Source organism: Eptatretus burgeri, chromosome 6 (assembly GCF_056783735.1).
Source record: "Eptatretus burgeri isolate ZD-2024b chromosome 6, Ebu_testis_v1, whole genome shotgun sequence".
In the NCBI taxonomy this organism is placed as follows: Eukaryota; Metazoa; Chordata; class Myxini; order Myxiniformes; family Myxinidae; genus Eptatretus; species Eptatretus burgeri.
Window position 1 is genome coordinate 95,403,958 of NC_140966.1, and position 24,293 is coordinate 95,428,250.

General features: G+C 43.4%; 1 protein-coding gene across 3 annotated transcripts in view; it reads right to left on the reverse strand.

Annotated features, from left to right (window-relative positions):
- Nucleotides 1–24,293, reverse strand: part of TEPSIN (TEPSIN adaptor related protein complex 4 accessory protein) — a 69,815-nt gene that overhangs the window by 957 nt on the left and 44,565 nt on the right. For 2 of the 3 annotated variants that reach the window (XM_085886289.1, XM_085886291.1), the window contains exons 8-13: nt 22,664–22,852; nt 22,172–22,334; nt 14,260–14,373; nt 11,920–11,998; nt 9,442–9,576; nt 1,888–9,353 (exon numbers count right to left, since the gene is read on the reverse strand). In XM_085886289.1, coding sequence (XP_085742415.1) covers nt 8,883–9,353; nt 9,442–9,576; nt 11,920–11,998; nt 14,260–14,373; nt 22,172–22,334; nt 22,664–22,852 — 1,151 coding nt within the window. In that variant the 3' untranslated portion in view covers nt 1,888–8,882. Of the gene's footprint in view, nt 1–1,887; nt 9,354–9,441; nt 9,577–11,919; nt 11,999–14,259; nt 14,374–22,171; nt 22,335–22,663; nt 22,853–24,293 lie in introns of those variants that run through there. The other variant, XM_085886292.1, reaches the window with a different exon arrangement.

Below are 24,293 nucleotides of genomic sequence, written 5' to 3' on the forward strand. Positions count from 1 at the left end.
AAGCTGCTTGGCAATTTTGTTTCCTTCAGCCTGGCACTGTCTTAGTCGCTGCTCGATCGGTGAAGCGGTTCACAGCTCCCCAACTTTTTCCGAGAAGTGTATGAAATTAATGTTCTCAACAGTCTATCCACTTTTATTGGCGTTTCCGGTTCAGCTGGTTCATCAAAGCATCAGCAGACGCTGCTGAGGACTCAGGATTGTCCGGACTCGGGACTCATTCCAAAACTCACCGAGTTGGTGAGGTATTGAAATGTTTCGTGCAAAAAGACAGATCAGGGTTGTTGTCCGTATTGCATCACCCAGAATAAAAGCTGGGCAGGTTCTTTTGGGTCATATAGAAGAGTAAGGTCATTGGCAGATGTCCAGTTCAGAGAGATGGGTGTCATTAGAGTCATTAGTCGCATATATCCCCACTTGGTATTACGGCAATTAAAATCACCAGCGTAAATACACCCTGTAGGACAAATAGGAAGGTCTCGTGTGTGTAGAGTTGCCGGTGGTGGGTGATATACGTTGACACTGTTTATACCAGCGATTTCGGTGACAAGCCATTCGGTTTCAGTTAGCTCTGGAACAGTCAGTGCGTTTGAAGGCTACACCAACCTTAGCAAACGTTGCTATGCCACGGTGTTTATTGAGAGTTTTACCGGCAAGATTATAGCCCAACAAGTGAATTTAATTCACATCAGTTGCATGGGTTTCTTGAAGGACGACGACTGCAACTTCGTGCGTTTTGCAGAGCTCTCCGACCACTTCCCTCTTTGCAGATGTGTAATGCTCCACATTTAATATTGTAAAATGTTAAAATTTTCAGGTAAAGTGGGATATGAAGCAGGCATAAGGTGTGAGCTCGGCCAGTGATCGTTTCTAGTGCTAGGCACTCGCCTCATTAAGGCGGTAGGTGCACAGCGCACAGCACAACCGACCTCGCCAAAGAAGGCATAAAAGTGTTCACTGGTGATCTGATACTTGTTTTTGCAAAATGAGCCATCGTTAACGTTGACGTTGCCCAGGTTGGACAACAAGGATGTAAAGCAACTCCCATCCCCTCCTGTGGTGGTGTACATTTATTTCTCAACATGATCATCGCTGTGGTCGACACAATTCTGCCAACGTTGAAGTAGTTTTGTCATGATGTCACGATAGAACTGTGCATCCTGCTGACTTTGCTGGCACTTCACAGCGGCCTTGACATCATCGTCAGAAGAAAAATGTTCTCCACTAAAGTTTTCTTTAAGTTTGGGGAAGAAATAAAAATCTTATGGAGCCAAGTCGGGCTGGTGATCTGATGTGGCAGTACTCCATTGACTGTCTCTTCCTCTCAGGATCATAATGGCGCACCCAACTCTTATCCCCAATGCTTCACGCTTCACAGCACTGACAACCTCGTGCTGCCGTCTGCCATCTTGACTGACGTAGCACTGAGACATCGAGTGTCAGAATCACGAATATTCACACCCGGTGACGAGAAGAACTAATGTGCGGGCTGCACTATGTTTAAATCAAATATCTTTACCTGTTTTGGAGAAAAAGAACAGGAGGCATTACTTTTCAACACAACACATGCGTTTGTGCATTAGAATCGTGTACAGTACTGCACACAGACCTTGCAAAACACTTTCAGGAGACGCTTTTGTGACAAAAACATTTGCGTCCATTATTAGTCTTTCCATCTGCTTGCTCTTTCCTTCTCAGTCAACCCCAGCCCCAGCACAGCGATGCAGGCGTTAATCAAACATCTAAGTGTCTGTATTAAATAAATACATCTGCTCTCCAATGGCCTGTTGTTGAGCATGTTGACCATCCATTGTTTTTCATAAACTTCAATCTCCGCAGTTGTAAATCCTAAGCGCAGAGATTATTATAAGTGCAGAAAAAAAAGATAAATATTTCTATCAGGATTTTAATTCAACTGCAGGCATAAACATTTCTTTTGTAAACAAAATGTAAACAGGCTTGAAAGAAAGCAAAAGGACATCGTTAGCACCGCAAGCTTCTGGTGTCCATCCTCAAAAAAACCTTGGCATTTGCAAAACAAAATTAATTCGGCAATAAATTATAAACCCATGACATACACAATCACAAGGCAAGGCACAGATTGCCTTACATTTTTCAAGAGAGGATAAAAGTTGAAACACCATTCATTAAAAAAGTTCATACAAAGGGCGTTGATAAAGTTCTAGGAATGAGATTAAAATAGTCCAAAAAAAAACAAAGGCAACTCCATTTGTCGATATACAGTATAAGTGAAGTTGGTAAGAATTTTTTTTTGACTAATTGTATAAATTTTAACAGTGGCTTGTGCTTTCAGATAAATAAATCAATTAAATGAAGAATGAGTGAGCAGTACGAGTTTTATTTATGTGCAGTCCAAACTTCACCCCTGTCCTGGCGATGGAGCAAGGCTCCACCGGCCGATGTTTCTCAATCGATATTTTACCGGACAGTTTTGTGATTTTTGTTTGTTTGTTTGTTTCTTGAATCCGAGCTTCAGATTGCATATCACTTTGCCAAATTTAAACTTTCTAGCCCACCTATAAAGTACTAAACATTTATAATCAGTGAATCAGTCAGTGGTTAAAAATAGTTTTATCAGTAGACATGTGATATACAAGCAATGAACCTGTCACTTCGCTGATGGTTGTTGAACAACATTTGTTGTACAGTGCCGATATAGAAAGTCGACAACCCCTTTCAAAATTTTCACCTTTTGTTCCCTTATAGCCTGGAATCAACTTTTTATAGCAAATTCTACAAGTTTCAGAAAATTAATGAAAAATACAAAACGAGAATATCTTGGTTAGATAAGTGTCCCTTATAATAGAAATTGTAAATTGGCTGAGGTGTAACCAATCACCTTTAAAATCACACACCAAGTTAATTGGCCTCCACCTGTGTTAAATTGTAGTGATTCTGATTATTTCAGAATAAAATCAGCTGTTCCTGTACGTTTCGTCGTCTGGGTAGTGCATTTCACAACAAAGACTCAACCATGTGCACCAAGGAGCTTTCAAAATACCTCCGGGATAAAGTTGTGGAAAGGTACACATCAGGGGATGGGTATAAAAATATTTCAACGGCCTTGAATATCCCTTGGAGCACAGTCAAGACAATCATTATGATGTGGAAGGCGTATGGTACCACCAATACCCTCCCTAGATCAGGTCGTCTCTCCAAACTGAATGACCAAGCAAGGAGGAGACTTATCAGAGAGGCCATCAAGAAGCCAACGGAAAGTTTGAAAGAGCTACATGCTTTTATGGCAAAGACTGGTCAGTGTGTGCATGTGATAATATCCCAGCACTCCACAAGTCTGGCCTGTACGGTAGGGTGGCAAGGAGGAAGAAATTACTCAAAAAAGCCCACCTCGAGTCCCGGTTGAGGTATGCAAAAAAACACTCCAGAGATTCTGAAGCCATGTGGCAAAAGGTTTTGTGGGCTGACGAAACCAAGATGGAACTTTTTGGCTTAAATGCAAAACGTTACGTTTGGGACAAACCCAACACAGCACATCAACCAAAGAACACCACTCCTACTGTGAAGCATGGTGTTGGCAGCATCATGTTATGGGGATGTTTCTCATCAACAGGGACTGGGGCACTTATCAGGATAGAAGGGAAAATGGATGGAGCAAAAAACATAAAAGTCTGAGAGAAAAACTGCTGCCCTCTAGAAGAAAGCTGAAATTGCGACGGATGTTCACCTTTCAGCATGACAACGACCGAAAGCACACAACCAAAGCTACACTGGAGTCGCTAAGGAACAAAAAGATAATTGTCCTTGAGTGACACTGTCAGAGCCCCAACCTAAATCCAATCAAAAATCTGTGGTTTGACTGGAAGATTTCTGTCCATCAACACTCTCCACCCAACTTTACTGAGCTTGAACAGTTTTGTACAGAAGAATGGGCAAATATTGCCCAATCAAGGTGTGCAAAGTTGGTAGAGACCAATCCCAACAGGCTCACACTTGTAATTGCCATCAAAGGTGCTTCCACCAAGTATTAACTCAGGGGGGAGGACACTTATCCAACCAAGATATACTAGTTTTGTATTTTTAATTAATTTTTTGAAATTGGTAGAATTTGTTTTTCACTTGGAAGTTGTGGGTTACAATGTGTAAACAAAGGTGGAAAAAGTCTGATTTAAGGGAACAAAAGGTGAAAAATTTGAAAGGGGGTGTAAACTTTCTACAGGCACTATATATTATTTGTTGCTGTTCAGTAATACAGTTTATTGACAGTCAATATTCGCAAAACACTTATTCACCCAAAAACTTATTCGTACTTATTCACTTAAAAAAAATACTTATTCACCCAAAAACTTATTCGTACTTATTCACTTACTTTTGTCCCCAGGGAACAGATGTCATGTCAGTTTTTGAGGCTTTTTTTCAAGTTGCAAAATGCATCAAGGTTGTTCTCATTACTCCTGGCCCGAAGGGATTCCAAGGCTATTACAATGTGTGTGTGTGTGTGTGTGTGTGTGTGTGTGTGTGTGTGTGTGTGTGTGTGTGTGTGTGTGTGTGTGTGTGTGTGTGTGTGTGTGTGTGTGTGTGTGTGTGTGTGTGTGTTCGTCATTTCCATATACAGGTTTCAGAAGGTGGAACGGAGCCCTCCCAGGTCTCGAAGTATCCGTGTGTGTGTGTGTGTGTGTGTGTCCAATATGAATGCAAAACTTGAAACAGGAGGGACTCCCCTTGATGAGAATATCTCTATTATAAGACCAAGCTTGCACACTAAAAACTCGGCTCGCCGTCACACGATCCCTATGAAGTTGCTGTGGCACTTAGCGGACATGCCGACAATGTTTGGGAAGTCTTGGCGTTCCATAGTACCACTTGCATTTTGCACAATGCGTATTTTTGTCATTCCCCGTGTACGGTCTGTCGTCTGCTACCAGCTATGTTGTACTGTTATCCCGTGCATGTGCACGGGTATCGCTAGTTACATTGATAACTCTGAAGTCAAAGGTCACATGGTATGGCAGCCATATTGGATTAAAGGAAAATAATTGGGCATCTCCAAAGCAGCTTAACGAAAAAAATTGAAACTCAGCATATGTTATCAACACCCCATGCGGTATATAGTGTGATAACAATGACATCATCGGTGAAGTGGAATTCCAGCAATAATTGGTGGAATCAAAATCCTTATCCCAAAATCTGAAACTTCATATATTTGATCTACGACCCGATGTGAGTGAAGAATTAAATTTCTGATGTTGTCGGTCATGTGGTCTATTGCTGTTTTTTTATCTTGCCGAAACGAAGTTTTTGCAAGATATGTTAGTCAGCTTGTATGTTTTTTTTTGTTTGTTTGTTTGTTTGTTTGTTACTTATATTACGAAATCAAAAGATTTCGTAAGTATATTGATGACTTCCGTTTCTGTTTGTTTGTTTGTTTGTTTGTAGGCACGATAACTCGAGAACGGAAGAAGCTACCAATGTCAATTTACACCACGTGATTCAGGAGCGTGATGGCTAGTGCTGATTAGATTTTGGTCAAAATCGGTCAAAGGTCAAGGTCACAGTGAGGTCAAACATCCAAAAAATAATAACTCGAGAACGGAAGAAGCTACCAATGTCAAATTACACCACGTGATTCAGGAGGGTGATGGCTAGCGCTGATTAGATTTTGGTCAAAATCGGTCAAAGGTCAAACATCCAAAACATTCGATTTTTGATGGTTTGGTACAGAATCATCGTAGAAACTTCTGGTTTGCGTCGCTACCTTCTCTCGAGACAGCTTTTATTAGACAAGGTCAGAGGTCAAGTTGACGATTTCGTAAGTACCAGTCTATGACTGCTTGTTTGTTTGTTTGTCTGTAATCACGTATAAAAAATTCTGCAGAGCACAGTTGTCATTGGAAATTTTTGTAACTTCGCATATCAGAGGCCTATAGAGGTCCCTTTCAGTGCACAAAATTTTGAAGGTCAAGGTCAAAGGTCAAGGTCACTTTGTCGCAAATCAGGGGAGTCGACGAAACCCTTATATTTTGAGTAATTTTGATTGGATCGTCTTCAAACTTCATGGGAATATAGTTCATGGTCTGGCGCTCAGCTGATTAATTTTTGGTGGCGATTGGCCTTGACCTTCATGGTTAGCGCCTGAGGTCAAACATATTTGACCCCAAGGTCAAATTTTCAAGTTTTAGGAACCATATTGTGTAGTACCTCAAATTGAACAACTCGATGAGTGCTTTCTTGATATGTCAAGCTTGAGACATTATGACGTCATTTGGTGACGTTATGAGGCAAACGCATATTTTTCATGGTTACTCTGTAGAACGATTCTCATCGGAATCTCTCGTAGGCAGATATTCCTCAAGGAGTCGCTCCTGGTGGATAGCAGCTCTGTTCACCTCAGTGTGACCTTAAAGAAGTCACACGTGGTCACCTTTTGGCAAGATACGGGTCACCCTGCGGGTGAAATTGTTTTTATTGTTTTTTTTTTTGTCATATTGGCATCCATATTGGATTGAAAATAAAAGTGTTTAAAAAAAAAAACATTTTCTCCAAAACTCATTAACAGATTGATGCTAAACTTCATACATCTGATCGACGAACCATGGGGAACATTGTTTGAAATTTTTTTTACATTAATCTTCATTGATACAATTTAGCCTTAATGTGCACAAAAGTGGTTGTTAAATATCCTAATAATAAATCAATAAAGCGACGGATAATGGCAATGTATGTGACATAATAGGGTGCATGGATGAGATTGATATATATGGGCAGTGGGCCATCATAGTAGCGTGTTCAGGTAATGATGGTATTGCTGTTGAGAATAAGCACGTGAGGTGAGTGCCATTCTATGCGCTCTACCAAGTGCCGTTCTAGTTTTTGCTTTGTGATCGTGAACAAAAGTGACAATTAGGAAAAAAAAATGCTATTTATACATCTCAATACGTTACATTATTATTATTACGACAACGATATTATTACGAAACATACTTTAATTATTTATGGCTTGTTAGCAGTTCTCAGAAATGGTTTCTGAAATAATCCACCTCTTCTCATTGAGCAGTGAATAATACGCCGCCATAAAGGACGAGCCTAGCGCTAGACGTAATGCCATCCCAGACGTAACGGCGACTTAATACACTGCCATCTTACTCAATCTGTCATCCCGATGACTAGCATCTGGCATTCAGCCCATCACCTTTGGAATTCAGATGGAGTCAAATATACAGATTACGTTGTTCAACTTCCATCAGCGATACAACAGGACGGGTTGAGCGCTGGACGCCAGGATGACGTGCATGTCTGTAGAGGCCTTGCCTAGCGCTAGACATAATTCCGCAATAACATCGCAGTGAAAAGAGCGTGACAGACAGACAGATGGGAGAAATATGGCTCCTTTAATGGAAAGATTGAAAAAAATAAATAAATAAATAGCATTGGCATTTCATGGACTATTGTTGAGAATCTCGCTCCTAGAACTACCTGAAAGCCCACCGATAAGAGAGACAGCTTCAGCAAGGTAAACAATTTTCTGCATCCTGATTAATTAATCTCAGATTGTGTTAATACTATGGAGTCCCCCGATTGAAACATTTTCATTTCTGAATGCCAAACCATTAATCAAGTGCATCTTCAAAGCATCCCCCGCCCCATTGCCCACCCCTCCCCCACCTCACCGATAGTAGCTAAAAATAAATAAAGATCATGCAGTTACTCTTTGTTCACACATTTGTTATAGAACAATAAGACCAATAACCAAGGTACTCGTAAAGTAGGTAATGTCGGATGTGGTGTTGTGCAGCGACTGCAATAAGGAACAATTGCTGAAGCCTCCCTCCTTGCATCGCCGAAAACAATCCCAAAGGCCTTGACAGCAAAACGGTACGAAGTAATTAAAATTGCAATCAGCAGGAAAGCAAATATTTGTATAAAATAAATTGTTCCCCAAAGCAATATTTTTGTTTTTGTATCTTCATCGACCTGCGTTAGTCCGTACGGACATGTTTGGTGTTGCTTTTTCTGAGCGAGTTACAGAGTGGCGTGACGTCATAACAAACACACGGGTTATTAAGCTAGCAAGGAAGGTTTAAACATGCTGCTCAGAAGGTTCAAGCATGAACACTGATTGAGGTCTTGAATGATCATTTTCCATTCTGTTTAGTAGGAAATGTAGAAGTAGGAACGAAGAAGCTGAAAACGTACCTCGTTATGGTTTCTAAAAGTCTTCAAGTGATCACAATGAGTTAAATTGATGTATTAAGATGTGTTTCGTGAGCAGCGATGTCTCATTTCCACCAACCTCTCTGGACTGGCAGGATGACCCAATGGTACGCACACTCGCCTCAAAGCTGTCTAGCCTGGGTTTGAATCCTGACTCAGCTATGAACTGTCACCCTGGTGTTTCGCAAGTATGGCGAGTCATGGAGTTGTGCGCCTTCCCATGGATGGACGTCCACTAGCATTCGTCGGTGGATGTTAAAACTGTAAAACACCGGGATGACGGTTGAAAGCTGGATCAAGATTCCAACCCTACGAGACAGCTTTGAGTCGAGTGTGCGTATTTCTAGGCCATCCTGGCAGCCCTTTGCCATCAGACTTACAGCTTATCTTACTATACTATTACCTTTGTGCTATTACCCTTCAGGACTCTCAGCTATTCCAGAAGTGTAAATCATTTACGTATGAAATCTCCTGTAATCATTACAGTTGTAATTGTACACTATTATGATGCCACATGCACACACCGTAACGAGGATGTTTAATTGCAAATCCCCCCCCCCCCCCGACACTACATACTTGGCAAAAAGGTTTGCATTCTTACTGTCCTCGCTGAGGCCATACAGTACTCTGCAGAGCAATAGAAAGGTGAATGGCCTACAATACACTTTCGGCTCGGTGATGCAGATTGACTCGTTTCAGGTGTCAATGAAAGGGAAAACCGAGTAGGTTTGAACACTTTCCAATTCGCGACCACATGCAATTGTCTCCAGTGGTACACAAATATCCATTCCATCGAACAGCGAGGGCTCTCCGTAGGCAACGTCACTAGTTTTTGGCTCAACACAAACTTCTTGTGCATCCTCATTTCCTTTGAGGATCACATCCGCACTGTTTGGCGTACTTTCTTGAATCTTAACCATTGTCTCTTCACCAACAGAAGCCCGAGCTGCACGGTGCACCACCGACCCATCAGCCGGAGAAATAGAATCCACATGAGATTCATCTTTAAGGGCCTGTCTTGGATCTCTTGGCAATGTCCAAGGGACTGCACATTCTGTGGCATTGGGAAGTGGGTAGGTCTTAAAGGACTGGTCAGACTCAACACCCTCAGCAAAGCCGGACACTTTGTGCGTCAGATCACCAAGGCTGGAGAGCTGCTGCAGGATCTGTCAAAAAGCCACAATCTACGTATAATCTAGGACCAGATAATTCAGCATTGTGTAAATTGCATTGGCCAGTTTAGCACAAAAATACCTTGATGGCACGGTCGGCAGGTGGCCCAGGTATCGCCACGGCAATACGTTGCAACGAAGGACCAGCAAGTTCAGACAATGCCTCAGGAGAGAGGAGGTCAGAGGTGAGAAGGCTGAAAAGGGCAGCCATAGCTCGCTGGTTTCATGCAAAAGAAAGATAAGGGGTGATACCAATCAGACATTCAGGTTGCAGAGCAGTAGCAGGTTCCATTCTTGGTAACGGTATGTAGTTCACAAGTCACAGGTGTCATTTTCACATCGTTCCTAAATATTTGTTCTCTTCATATATCTTCTCTTTCTGTTCCTACCTCGAGAATAAAACAACTCAAGAAATAATTTTAAAATGTTATTAACTCCAAAACAATTAAACCTAGCAACCTGCAACTCGGCATGCCGACTAAGGAATCTCCAAGGAAGTGCAAGAGTGAAAATTGGGTGTTTGAGTTACCTTTTTGAAGATAATTAATGGCCTTATTTAATTACATCCTTCATCAGGCGATCCGCAGCCACCTCGCTCTCTATGGGGTCTTAAGGCGTATCCTTGGTAACCTTGCTGGGGTCTGAAGCCGCCATGTTTTTTGGCCTGCTCAACCATGCTTTGACTTGGAACAGGCCGCAACGATTTGTTAACGATAAAGTTTTTTTTTTTTCCACTTTCCTCACTCATATTATCGAATGCCTGTTCATCATAGCTACGAATCGCCGGGTACATTGCAAAGCTTATAAACGCCTGGAGACGCTGTGGCTTTATTTAATTTGCGCATATGTATAACCGATGTAATCTCTTAAACTAAGGATTATTAAAAAATGTAAGCTCCAGGTTTGAAAGCATCAGCAGTTCCAACTCCCCAAGAAAGTGACGATTTGTCCAATTCGGACATTGCATGGGCGTTTCCGGGTGCATAGTTGTATCGAGGTCAATCGGTAATCGCTTGCCAAGCCAGGCGTTCCGTTGGAGGACTGGAGTGCTAAAGCCACTTATGGAGCTGTACTTGTCCTGATCAGGATGTAAGGTCGACAGTTACTCCAAGGTAGAGGCACGTATGCAGCACACACGGACGTGGTACATATGGTTAGATTTGGATCTGTGCGGACTCTTCGTGGGTGTGCGGACATAACATGCCTGTTATGGGTGTCATGGTGGTAAAGTTTCATCCCGTATCCTATGGAGGTTCTATCAAGTTTTCCTTTGTCCTCGTGCCTGTTTCTAAAGCGTTTAGTGATCGGATTTGCTTTACAAAGGATTTGCTTTGCTATCTCCCGATTTCTGATCCGTTTGCCATATTGACGTATTTTCTAATTTACAAAGCCAAATATTTTTCCATCCATCACACGCAGCTGTTTACAAAGAATAATGTTCGTGAACATCTTCCTGAAATGTCTATATAAATGTAACGTTGTTTTTCGGTGAAAGCTACTCAAGGTTTCTGGCTTGTATACAGTACGTACTGTAGTCGGTAATCACAGTGACTCCCGAAAAATTGCCGAGATCAGTCAAGTGTGTGTGTGTGTGTCTGTGTGTCGTTGATTGGTATCTACACATGTGGGTTTCAGAATGTGGAATGGAGTCCTCCCAGGGTGGGCTCAAAGCATCCACCTTCATTGTAGTAAGGGGTCACGATTCACGGACCAAGCTGTGAAGTTTTCTGTTCTCAAAGTTTTGTGTCGAGGGCTCTCTTCAGGAACGTTGCTGAGCCCCGGACCGCTTACAACTGTAGTTTGTTTGTGGTGATATTCCCAGGGATGGTTTTTAGCTCACCTGTAAAGTAGTTCCGGGGAGCTTATGGGATGGCGCGTCGTCAGTCCGTCCGTCCGTCCACAAATACTTGCAACTTCTTTTCAGAAACTACACATACGATTTCAATGAAAGTTGACCACAACCTTCATCACCCGTGATGGATTTTAAAAAACGTGGTCTGAAGGGATCTCCAGAGGGAGTTATGGGGAGGGGGGGAGTGGGTTACCTCCCCAAAGAGGGTATTTGCTTTCTTCTCAGAAACGATACAATTCCGATGAAACTTCATGACAACCTTCATCACCCATGACGTACCAAAGTTTGTTCATGACATTAGAAAAATCTGGCTCAAAGGGGATTTAAGGGGAGTTGCCCCCCAAAATATACATTTGCTTTCTTCTCCAAAACTACACAAACAATTCCAATGACACTTGACCACCATCTTCACCACCCATTATGTACCAAAGTTTGTTCACAACATTAAAAAAAAACTTGAAGTTATTGTACAGTGTTGTTTCTTTGAAGTTGTTGAACAGTGGACATTGTAAGGCAGAGCTCTACAGTTGAGACTCGATCCTACACAACACACTGCACATTACGAGCAAGTGAGCCCGGCTGACCCAGGATCTTTTGTGAACTTCCCACGGACACCTTAAGCCAATGTCTGGAACAATGCAATGAAATCTGTAAATAGTTGGCGAGTATGCATGCTGACAACAATCACACACTGCGTAGAACACGCACCATTTGCACAGTACCAGATGCTTCCAGCAGACGAGCAGCCAGCAGCCGCGCCACACCTTCGCAGTTTAAACGCGAACATCTGTGCAGATGAAACCTTCATTAATTGTTTGTTCCAAATATACACCTTCAAATTCTCAACTGTCAACTACAGATCTTCCTCCAAAAGAGGAAGAAATTTATGGAACAAGTAGATGTCATGAATATATTTGAATGGTACAAGCCAGTTTGCCAATCACGGAGGCTGAGGAGGAAAGGGCGAGGTGGGGAGAGGAAGAAGTGATGGTTTTAACGAGCAGCACAGTGTGGTAGCCTAATACACGTTTATACCTTTAAACATTAAAAAAAATAAAAAGCCCAAGAACCCCAGCGCTAACAAAGTTCACAGAGTGAATCTCAAGCAGAGGTGGCTGAACACACCAGTCCTCACTTTCACGTACAGCATCAGTGTTTCAATGGTGAACATTCATTTAAGTGGAGAAAATAATGGACCATGCCCGTTAGTTCAGGGCAATCACATCCAACCGTATATTGTAAAGAACACTCGGTCAAGCCCGACCTGTTGTCAAGCCTTTAACCTGTTGTCGCTGGAGTTAACACTGCGCTAGGTGGCCTGGATGCAGAGACTTTAATTTTATCTTTGGCGTACCAAATGGTGGGGCTTGGGGAAACATTATGATTTTCAGTTTGGTTGCACACACTGACAATGTAACTCGTGAGAAGGAGGAGAAGTAGAAGAAGGAGAAGAAGAAGAAGAAGAAGAAGAAGAAGGAAAAGAAGAATAAGAAGAAGGAGAAGAAGAAGAAGAAGAAGATGGGATGGGATCTAGAATCGATGGGATGAAAAACAGTCTTGGCAGACCAATGTTGGGCTTTGCTATATGTTTATTATAAGCACGTGAACTATGATTATAACTCGTCAGGTAATTAACCCTTAACATTCTCGTGACAATATCCATGAGCGAATCTGTTGGTCTGTTTGCTCCTTATTCGTTTCCAAACACCTGGGCTAATTGTGACCAAACTTGTTAGCGTATGAAAACACATAAGGAGGAGGGTGAGGGGAGCGGGAAGTAAACATTTCAAGTAAAAAGTTAATATGTAACAAATTATTTATATTCGTACCTACACTATCAACCCCCCCCCCTCCTCATATATGCACTTTTTACATACCAGGCTAAACCTCCCTCCTCATGCATTTCGTGAGTAGTACATTGGCTCTGGTGGTGTCTTATTTCCGAATCATGTAATTAGAAGAAACACAATCACTCTTAGAGGAGGTTGCATTTTTCTTTCCAACATGGAGGCAAGACTTTTCCAAGGATGGCTGAATCAAATCCATGTATTAAAACTACAAGGCTTTCATCTGCAGCTTGATGGAGTACTGCTCTCCCCTCTGGGCTGGTGCACCTGCCTTACACCTTGCTGAGCTTGACAACGTGGAAACCAAGGCCTTCAAGATCATTTTTATCTCTGAGATGAGTGTCACTTTCGCATGCAGACAGGCCGTGGTCTCTCTGTTGTCTACCACCTCCTTTCTGGTCTTGCACCCTCTGCTCTTAATGTGCTTTGTCCCCCACAGGTTTCTGCAGGTTACATGCAGTATGCCAACAACCCCTTTCTGGTGAAGCTTCCAAAACCCAGAATAACTGCTCACCGACACTCATTTATTCCTCTTTTTCCCCACCTATGGAACCAACTTCCACATTCTCTTCAATCTCAGTCTTCCCTCCAGATTTTCAAGACAGCTGTTCATCACAATCTCAGATCATTGGCCATCCAAAATCATGATCTTTTCGACCCCCGTTAACCTCCTCCCCCCCCCCCCCCAACCCCATGCACAGCTCCTTTCAACTTCCCTGTTTTTATGCCTCTGCCGACGAAGTTGCCAAAGGCATTATTCCTTACTGAGAGTTTGCTTCTGTATCCATGTTGTCCGCCCCCTTAGTACTCCCTTACCCCTCATTCCTCCCCATATCCAATATTTCTCTAAGTCTCCCTATTTTGTCCCTCAACCTCACTGTTGTGTCTTTCCCCCTCTCCTTCTGCTGTTTGTTTTGGTCTTTTACATCCTGATCTGTTCTATGTTATAGCTCCTCCATAAGCCTCGACTCTGTATATTAACAAGCTCGAATGAGCTAAGATCCTCATCCTCTTAAAAAATAAATGGATAAGCGTCTTTTAATAATGGCAAAAAAATAATCCAGCACTTAAGGATGTCTGGCAATGATTTATAGGCAAGGCAAATCGGGAACAGAAAATAAACGAGGGAGAAAAATAATTTGGGAATTGGAGATGACAAAATAGCAGCGAGGTTGCAGGGGCATGTGCAAATGTTACTCACTCCCGGCTGAAGTTCTGGCCTTCCTTGGCGGAGAGAAAGGGTTGTGACCCAGCCACGGTTCTCAACACTAAGCTTTCCTCCTGCTGGCATTCACTCAGCGCCAACCATGAGAAACTGCACACACGTTAATCTATGTTTCTGCAAATCAATTGATTTATAAACATGTAAAAGTGTAAAAAAAATAAAAATAAAACACCCATATTTCAAAAAAAACTGAAAACTACAAGATCGATCCTTATCAATTTCATCATTCTCATCATTATACAGAACAAAATGGTCCACAAACAGCAAATATGCAACTTAAGCAAAATTCTCAAATTAAGCAGCCGCTTCTTTGTCCAACAATGGTTGAAACTTGCAAGGTCAAGTAACATGTTTCACGCTCATTCGTATATAATGCACAGACATTCGTGGGAGATTCACAAAAGTCGCATTGCTGCTTAATAATAATGCGTGGGCAGATCGAACAACGATCACTTTTATAAAATCTTTAACATTCGTTAAATTTTACGCAGGGCTCTTGAATACACATTAAAAGTAGAGTTAATAGGAGGAAAGTTCACATACAGAACCGGGGCAACAGCCTGAGAGTAACGAAGAGCGTTGGGATGGTAGTGTCATGGCAATTTTTGACCACTTTGAGACAGAAATAACTATATAATTCAATTTAAGCTGTTTATTCACTAACGAAATAAAAGACAGAAGCATGTGCACATGGAAGATAGCCTGGAGCGAAATCTCAAGCAGTCCGAATTTTGCATGGGTTACATCGAGTGTGTATATATATATATATATATATATATATATATACATATATATATATATATATATTTATATATATATATATATATATATATATATATATATATACATACATATATATATATATATATATATATATACATATATATGTATGTATATATACACATATATATATATATATATATATATATGTATATATATATATATATATATATATATATATATATACATATATATATATATATATATATATATATATATATATATATATATATATATATATATATATATATATATATATACATACATATACATATATATATATATATACATACATATACATATACATATATATATATACATATACATATACATATACATATACATATATATATACATATATATATACATATACATATACATATACATATATATATACATATACATATACATATACATATATATATATATATATATATATATATATATATATATATATATATATATATATATATATATATTGTTGCGGATTCGCGCCCGCCGGCGTGCGAACGGCCACGTAACTCGAATCGCGGCACGTCGCCCACCGGACGGACAATCCAGTCGTGACCCTCTCGGACTAACGCCGGGAACCAGTCACGGGTGGACCTTTCGGTCTCACCGCGATCGAGCCAATCGGCCCCCGCGTGGGATAGGGTTGCTCGCCAAATTCGACCTACCTAAGTACCCACACGGAGGGTAGACCGGGCGATCGCACCTCGCCGCAGGTCGACTTCGGACACGGGCCACTTAAGCGATCCGTTCCGTACTATCGGGATAACCGAGCGGTGTTATTCGTCGGTCTCGACGGTTCGATTAATTATCGGGCGTCTTAGCCCACGACCAACCCTTTACGTGAAGCAAGATGGGGATTCAATGAAAGAAATGACGAAGCGAAGCGGGAAAACAGTTCAACAATAAGCACATTTATTTCGCGATGAACGGAAAGCACACATATACAATTCCACCAAAAGCACATGTAAAAGAAGAAGACAAAAAGCAAATGCAACAATGCAGATCTATCCGACTACCGGGCACTCGGCAACACTTATACAATTTTACTTCACAGACGGCGCCGACAACACACATTCCCAAAGCAAAAGAAAAGAGAACCACCCTCCAGGATGAGGGGGTAGGCGGGCCAGGGGCCGAGACCGTGTCGGGCCTACCCGTCTGATGATGAGACGCGGAGCGGCGGTGGTGCCTCAACTCCGCGGGCCTCGCGGACAGTGTCTGGTAGGGGGTGGGAAGGGGGCCCCCTTTGTCGCACTATCTCAGCGCGGGGGGAAACAGGAGGGGGTTGCTGATGCTCGGGGAAAGGAGGATTTCACAAAATCTCGGGTCCCGCGACGAGCGTCTCCACCACGACCTCGGTCGCGCCGCCGGCCTTTCTCTCCGCAGTTCCCCGAATCCGACGCGAGCACCCCCTCAAACGGCCTTCGCCGCCGCCGCCTCTCCACAGCTCCGTCCTCTTCACTCCGACTCCGCGAACTCCCAACTGCGAACTCCCCACTGCGAACTGCTCCTCAACTTCCAACCGAACTCCCAACTGCACTCTACTCGGCTGACGAACGCAGTCGTTTTTATAAGCCCCGTGGCTTCGCTCTTTCATCTTTGACCCTCTGCCTCCGACCTTTCACCTCGCTCCCCATTGGCCCGAGGAAAAGTGGGCGTGAATGCTTTTTGATCCATGAATTTGCATATAGCGACCGCCCTCCAACGCCCTGGAGGCGGGGCCAAATCGCCCCTCGCTCACCGATTGGACGGAACAAAAGTGGGCGTGAGTCGTTTTTGATCCGTTTATCTGCGCAAAATCCGTGATGTTTTTGAACAGGCTGCTCGGTGCGCGCCCCGCACGAGTCCAGCATCGGTGCCCACGAGTGGCGCGAGATGACGGTGATGCGATGGTGGCGAGTTGTGACGGTAAAGGTCGTGGCGGTTGTGGTGAAGCGCGTTGTGGTTGGTGGTTGTTGTTGTGATGGCTGTTGAGACGTGGTTGGTGGTGGTAATAATGGCGGTTGGTCCAAAATAAAGATAGTAAAAGAAAAACGGCTATCCTGAAGAGTCGCAGCCCTCATGAATGACATTTATTCCCTCTAGACAACGGGTTTGGGCCTAACTACACATATACTTACCGAGATATCTCACCTAAGGGACCTGAATGGTGGTTTGCGAATTTGGTCAACCACAACACTACCCCCTCCCCTTTTTACAGACTCGTCCCGAGTCGTCAAATTTTCGTGTGCCATCATGTGTAGTTTTCCCCTAGTACATTTTACCTACGGATCCCTGAGTGCGACATTCATGGTATTTGTGTCCCCAAAATAAATAACCTAAGGGCTGAGTAACTACCTAAACAAACTCACTCACACGGACGACTTAAATAAAATTGCCGGCACTAAGACAAACATGCCGGGGGCGCACTCATATTTACAGTACATCTTAACCTTAACTTACAAATTTTACACTAAACCATGGCCCAGGATCAATGAACTCTGCAAAAGAAAAGCAGTTAGCAGGGAGCCAGGCTGCTCGCATGCAGTCTCTGGCTCAAAACAATGCAGGTGACAGGGAACGTGGCTGGCTGCTCACACGCAGTCCAAGGCCGTCCTTTTTGAACTGAACGCAGTGAACCACAACGGTGCATGGGCTGCACAAACGTAGTCTCCGTGCCAGCTCAAGTGGCACACGCAATGAGCACAACGAATGGATGGATGGACAGTTTGAACTGAACGCAGTGAACCACAACGGTGCATGGGCTGCACAAACGTAGTCTCCGTGCCAGCTCAAGTGGCACACGCAATGAGCACAACGGATGGATGGATGGACACAAACACGGTGCACGGGCCGCCACTGCAGGCCCGTGTTGTAGCTGCCAACAGGGCAGTTCTCGCAGCTTGCAAACTCTTGCCTTGCGGATCCTGGCGCACATGGAAATGAACAGGGGGGGGGGGCAAAGCAAAAATTGAACGGGGCTGGTGAACAGGGGCAGTGGGCATGGCATGGCAAAGGTGATCAGGCAAACACAGCCCGCAGAAGAAGGCCGCTGCAGGCAAACACAGCCGGCAGATGAACTGGCCGGCACAGGCCTTGAAGAAAAACAGCCGCAGATGATCCGGCCGGCACAGGCCTTGCAGCAACACAACAGCTGCCGATGAAGTGGGCCAGCACAGGCCTTGAAGAGGACGAGCGAGCCGGAAGAGAGCAAGAGCAACCACCAAACCGCTCCGCCCGTGTCCGACTTTTTATATCCTGGAGCTCCGCCCTGTTGCTCTGCCCCATTCTTTGCTCCACCCCCCTTCGAGGCGCTTCGAGAAAGGTCTCGAAGAGGGGCGTTCCTCCTCCCTGGCTGCGTCACACCGCGCATCCACCAATCGGGCCCCAACTGCCCCACCCCGCTTCTCCTCCCTCACACCAAGCGCGGAGAAGAATGGTGCGAAAAACAGGCGGGAAGAGCCCACCGAGCGTCCTTGTTGGTTTTTCTTTGAAATAAAAGATAGAAAAAGAAAAATGACTGACTCAAAGCGTCGCAGCCCAAATTAATCCCATTAATTCCCTCTAAACAACAGGTTTGGGGCTAACTACACATGTACTTAAGAGATACCTCACCTACGGGACCTGGATGGTGGTTTGCGAATTTCCACAGCCATAACACTATGTATATGCGTGTGTGTATATATATACATATATATATATATATATATATATATATATATATATATATATATATATATTATACATACATATAAATATATAAATATATACATACATACATATAAATATATAAATATATACATATAAATATATACATATAAATATATACATATATACATATAAATATATAAATATATACATATATATATATACATATATATATACATATATACATATATATATATATATATACATATAAATATATAAATATATACATATATACATATAAATATATAAATATATACATATAAATATATACATATATACATATAAATATATACATATATACATATAAATATATACATATATACATATAAATATATACATATATACATATAAATATATACATATATATATATATATATATATATATATATATATATATATATATATATATATATATATATATACATATATATATATATACATATATATATACATATACATATATACATATATATATACATATATACATACATACATACTGTATATAGACATATATGTTTGTGTTTTCCGAGGTCCGTCTAAAAAGTAACAGGACTGAGCCTGCTATGTGCTCCACTTACACAACTTGAATGAACGGGTTGCGTCAGTCTTTCGCAACATTCCAGAAATATATATGATTGGTGATGGTTGACTGCGCTCATTGTGTGATTTTTTACAGGTCTTGCATTACACGTTGTCTAGTCTGAGTCGTCGTGCTATGAGTCGTGAGCAGAGAGCCAATCTGAAGTTTCTTGCCAAGCTTGGACCAGAACTTGGACCAGAAACAGCAAAGAGTCACTGTCTGTCAAGACATTATCGAGCTCCTCGAGGACGATCCAGACCTACTCGGGAGTCATTACTGGCGATGAATCATGGATATTCGAATACGATCCAGAGACCAAACGGCAGAGTCGTCAGTGGAAAAGTCCGGCATCACCAAGACCAAAGAAAGCAAGGATGTCGAAGTCGAAGGTCAAGGTGATGCTCATCGCGTTTTTTGACATCAAGGGCATCGTCCACTTTGAGTTTCTACCACAGGGTCAAACAGTGAATCAATACGTGTACAAAGAGATCCTCCGGCACCTCATGAGATCAGTCTGGGAAAAGAGGATGGATCTGTGGGAGAACAACGCCTGGGTGCTCCACCATGACGTTGCCCCTGCTCACAGTGCCCTAAGCATCCGACAGTTTCCGGCGGAGAGGAACGTGCCAACTCTGGAGCAACCCCCGTATTCACCAGACTTGGCCCCTTGTGATTTTTTTCCTATTCCCCAGGCTCAAGGGGATGATCAAGGGGACATGATTTCCGGATGTGGAGGCCATCAAAAGGTCCGTGATGACGGAGCTCCGGAGGATTTCAGAAGAAGCCTTCCGAGGGTGCATCGAAGCGTGGAAGAAAAGGATGGACAAGTGTGTGAGTCTGGAGGGAAACTATTTTGAAGGGGACAAGCTGTGATTTCAATATATTTTTTGAAATAAAATTTCTGTAAAGTCAGTCCAATTACTTTTTAGACGGACCTCATATGTATGTATGTATGTATGTATGTATGTATGTATGTATGTATGTATGTATGTATGTATATATATATATATATATATATATATATATATATATATATATGTATGTATGTATGTATGTATGTGTATATATATATATATATGTATGTATATATATATATATATATATGTATATATATATATATATATATATATATATATATATATATATATATGTATATATATGAGCCTGGTGTTGGCGCAGTGGTTAGGGCAGCGGCTTGGGATCCAAAAGGTCCTGAGTTCAAGCCCCGTTGAGCCACTGAATTAATACACCAGGGGGTTTAATACAAATTAATACACCAGCTATCCGGTCCCCTCCGCAATTCTCCTCAGCCGACTGCAGCAAATCACCTCGACCGCGCTCCAGGCTCCAGGCTTCCTCTCTCTGCAGCCCCCCGACAGACTCCGAACCCCGACGGACTCCGACCTCCGACAGACTGACTCTCCTCCAGACCCGACTTGACTTCTCAAACTCGCCTTGACTCTTCTCCAACTGACTCGACCGCTGCCACACTCTGCTGCTGCCACACTCTGCTCTCCAAAACTGACTGCCTTCGCCCCGCGCTCGGCGCTTTATAGTCCGGCAGGAGAACCCATATGCAAAGTTCTGGATCAGAACGAGCTCGGGGGTGGAGCCACGCTCGCCCATTGGACGGAGAAAAAGGGGCGTGAGTCTCCCCTGATCATCGAATTTGCATATCCCGATTCTACTCCGACGCGCCTGGAGGCGGGGCCAAACCGCCCCGCGCTTGCCGATTGGACGGATCAGAAGTGGGCGTGTATCATTCCTGATCCGAATTCTCCTCGGAAAGGCCGCACTTTGTACTCGCGGTTCGGCGCGCGTCCCGTACGAGGCCAGGACAGCCTGACGCTCGGCGTTCACAAGTGGTGCGGGAATGGCCGCAGAAGGAGAGGTGAAGGTAGTGGAGAGTTTATGGCCATGGCGACGTTTGCGGGAGCGAGTTGTGAAGGTAAAGGTCGTGGCTGTTGGCGTTGTTGTTGTTCTGTAGCGGCGTTGCGGTCGGTGGTTGTTGTGTGATGGCGGTTGAGACGTGGTTGGTTCAAAATACAGATAGAACAGAAAAACGACTATCTCAAAGGGTCGCAGCCCGAATGAATCACATTTATTCCCTCTAAACAACGGGTTTGGGGCTAACTAAACATGTACTTACAGAGATATCTCACCTACGGGACCTGAATGGTGGTTTGCGAATTTCCTCAACAATATATACATCCACACATACACCCATACACACATACACCCATACACACACACACACACACACACACAGTGGCCTGCAAATGTATTCACCACCTCCAAAGTTTTCACATTTTGATGCCATAAATAAATAGAGTCTTCACAAATGACTCCAAAGTGATGAAGTTAAAAATGAAGTGATGAAGTTAAAAATGAAAAAGATGAAGTGATGAAACAGATAGAATGTGAATAAGTTTGATTTACAGAGAAAATCAGAGGATTCTCAGTTGCATAAGCATTATACTCCTTTGCTTCATTAACCATAAATCACTTTCGGAGCAAATTATTTGTTTGAAAGGTTACAAAATAAGTGTAATACATTTCACCTGCATGTAATCAGTGGTTTAACTTAAAAATTAATCTCCCCCACTTATCTAAGGAGTTTTAAGGTGCAACTCACTCGGTCAACCAACAAGACAAACATGAAGACCAAGGAGCTTTCCAAAGAAGTCAGACATAAAGTGGTGAAGAAGCAACTTTCAGGAGAGGGTTATAAGAAGATTTCAAAGGAGCTCAGCTCATTTTTAGCCAACCTTTTATCACACAAAAAAACACAAGTGAAAAGCAATGAAAGTGCACAGTGTGGGAACACACCTGTCACCTAATGCATCGCTGCTGCTGCAATGGCTGCCTGTTGTCTCCCCATCACTACAACTGCCTGTCCCATTTGTGAACCCCGAACTCATTCGCTTTCCTCCACCAACGTTTCTTGAGGAGTCGTTCCAACCTCCACCCGCCATGCCAACCTTGTGCACGGCTGCAATGTTACGGTGACGATGTCAACTGAACATCACGGTGCAGTTTAAGAGCCCAATCAAGCAAAAAAACAACCTGTTACAGACAAAGAGCTGTGCCAAAATATGTAACAAATAGCCCACTGTGGTAAAATAACGTAAATATATTTAACATCAGGACATAAATATTGGTCTGTCTAGCTTTCCAATCTGAAGACTTTGCTCTAATTGCACATTAGCCATATATCACTGCATAGTTAAAAAAAAAAAAAACAGATAAATCAAAATCCTTTTTCATTGTAATAAGATGATGACAAAAACAACTGCATTTGAAACTTGATGCTGTTCTCACCTTTCTTTGTTTGAATAAGTTTTGGAGAAATTTCTGCAGTGGAGCTTGCAGGCCTAGCCACAGTCACAGGTTTATAGTCCCCAGTTGAGGGCTGATTTTCAAAGGGCAACGATGACCCCGAAGTTGAGGGTGCTCCACCGGAGGCGAAAGTCTCAGCTGCTTTTTGTATTCTGTCTATGAGGCCATCTCCTGAAAACAAATTCCATTTAACAAAGTAACAGCTGAAAAATATTGCATTGATGCCCCCCCCCCTGTAAATGCAGACTACTCTCCTCCCCCTCCCCCAATTCAAAAAATGTATGAGGCTTATGATACAGCATTGTTTTTAACAGGAACTGGCCGAAGGGGGAAATGGGGCAGAGTTTAGAATCGTTGTTTCATAGTGCATATTCGCATAACAGTGATGTAAATGCTGTAATTAAAGAGATGGTGTCGAGTTTTAAAGTGTTTTGGAAGCTCTTGTCTTCCCTGCCCCAGTGTTTGTGACGAAGCCCCGTTCCCCCACCCCTTCCCCTACCTACCTTCTATGACGTCCCCCATGCACAATCTGTCTGTTTGTACTTTTCCACAACTTGCTGCATGAGGCAACAGTGCGAAAGGTGGAGACGTGTTCAGATAAGGAACTCGTCACACTGTGGGAGCAAGGGCGCCACATCATAAGGAAAATCACCAGTTTCACTGCCAATCAGCACGGGCCACTGTTCCTCACCTGATGTCTGTGTTGGCCAATATGCAAGCACCACAGGGGACGAGCTCACGAGCCAAAAATATAAGCTGGGACACTGGACTGGCTCGAGCTAGTTCCAGCTTCATTGGTGTGCTCTGGCTGGTTGAAGTATTGACATCGTTTGCAATGCATGTTGGTTCCTATCTGCCGCACTGTTGCTTTTTACCTGCTGTGCTGTGGGTTCCTGCATGCTACGCTGTGGGTTCCTGCATGCTGCGCTGTGGGTTCCTGCATTATGCACCGTGGGTCCCTGCCTGCTGCACTGTGGGTTCTTGCATGCTGCGCTGTGAGTTCCTGCATACTGCGCTGTGGGTTCCTGCATGCTGCACTGTGGGTCCCTGCCTGCTGTGCTGTGGGTTCTTGCATGCTACGCTGTGGGTTCCTGCATGCTGCGCTGTGGGTTCTTGCATGCTACACTGTGGGTTCCTGCATGCTGCGCTGTGGGTTCCTGCATGCTGCGCTGTGGGTTCCTGCATGCTGCGCTGTGGGTTCCTGCATGCTGCGCTGTGGGTTCCTGCATGCTGCACTGTGGGTTCCTGCATGCTGCACTGTGGGTCCCTGCCTGCTGCGCTGTGGGTTCTTGCATGCTACGCTGTGGGTTCCTGCATGCTGCGCTGTGGGTTCTTGCATGCTGCGCTGTGGGTTCCTGCCTGCTGCGCTGTGGGTTCTTGCATGCTGCGCTGTGGGTCCCTGCCTGCTGCGCTGTGGGTTCTTGCATGCTGCGCTGTGGGTTCCTGCATGCTGCACTGTGGGTCCCTGCCTGCTGCGCTGTGGGTTCTTGCATGCTACGCTGTGGGTCCCTGCTTGCTGCGCTGTGGGTTCCTGCATGCTACGCTGTGGGTTCTTGCATGCTACGCTGTGGGTTCCTGCATGCTGCACTGTGGGTTCCTGCATGCTGCACTG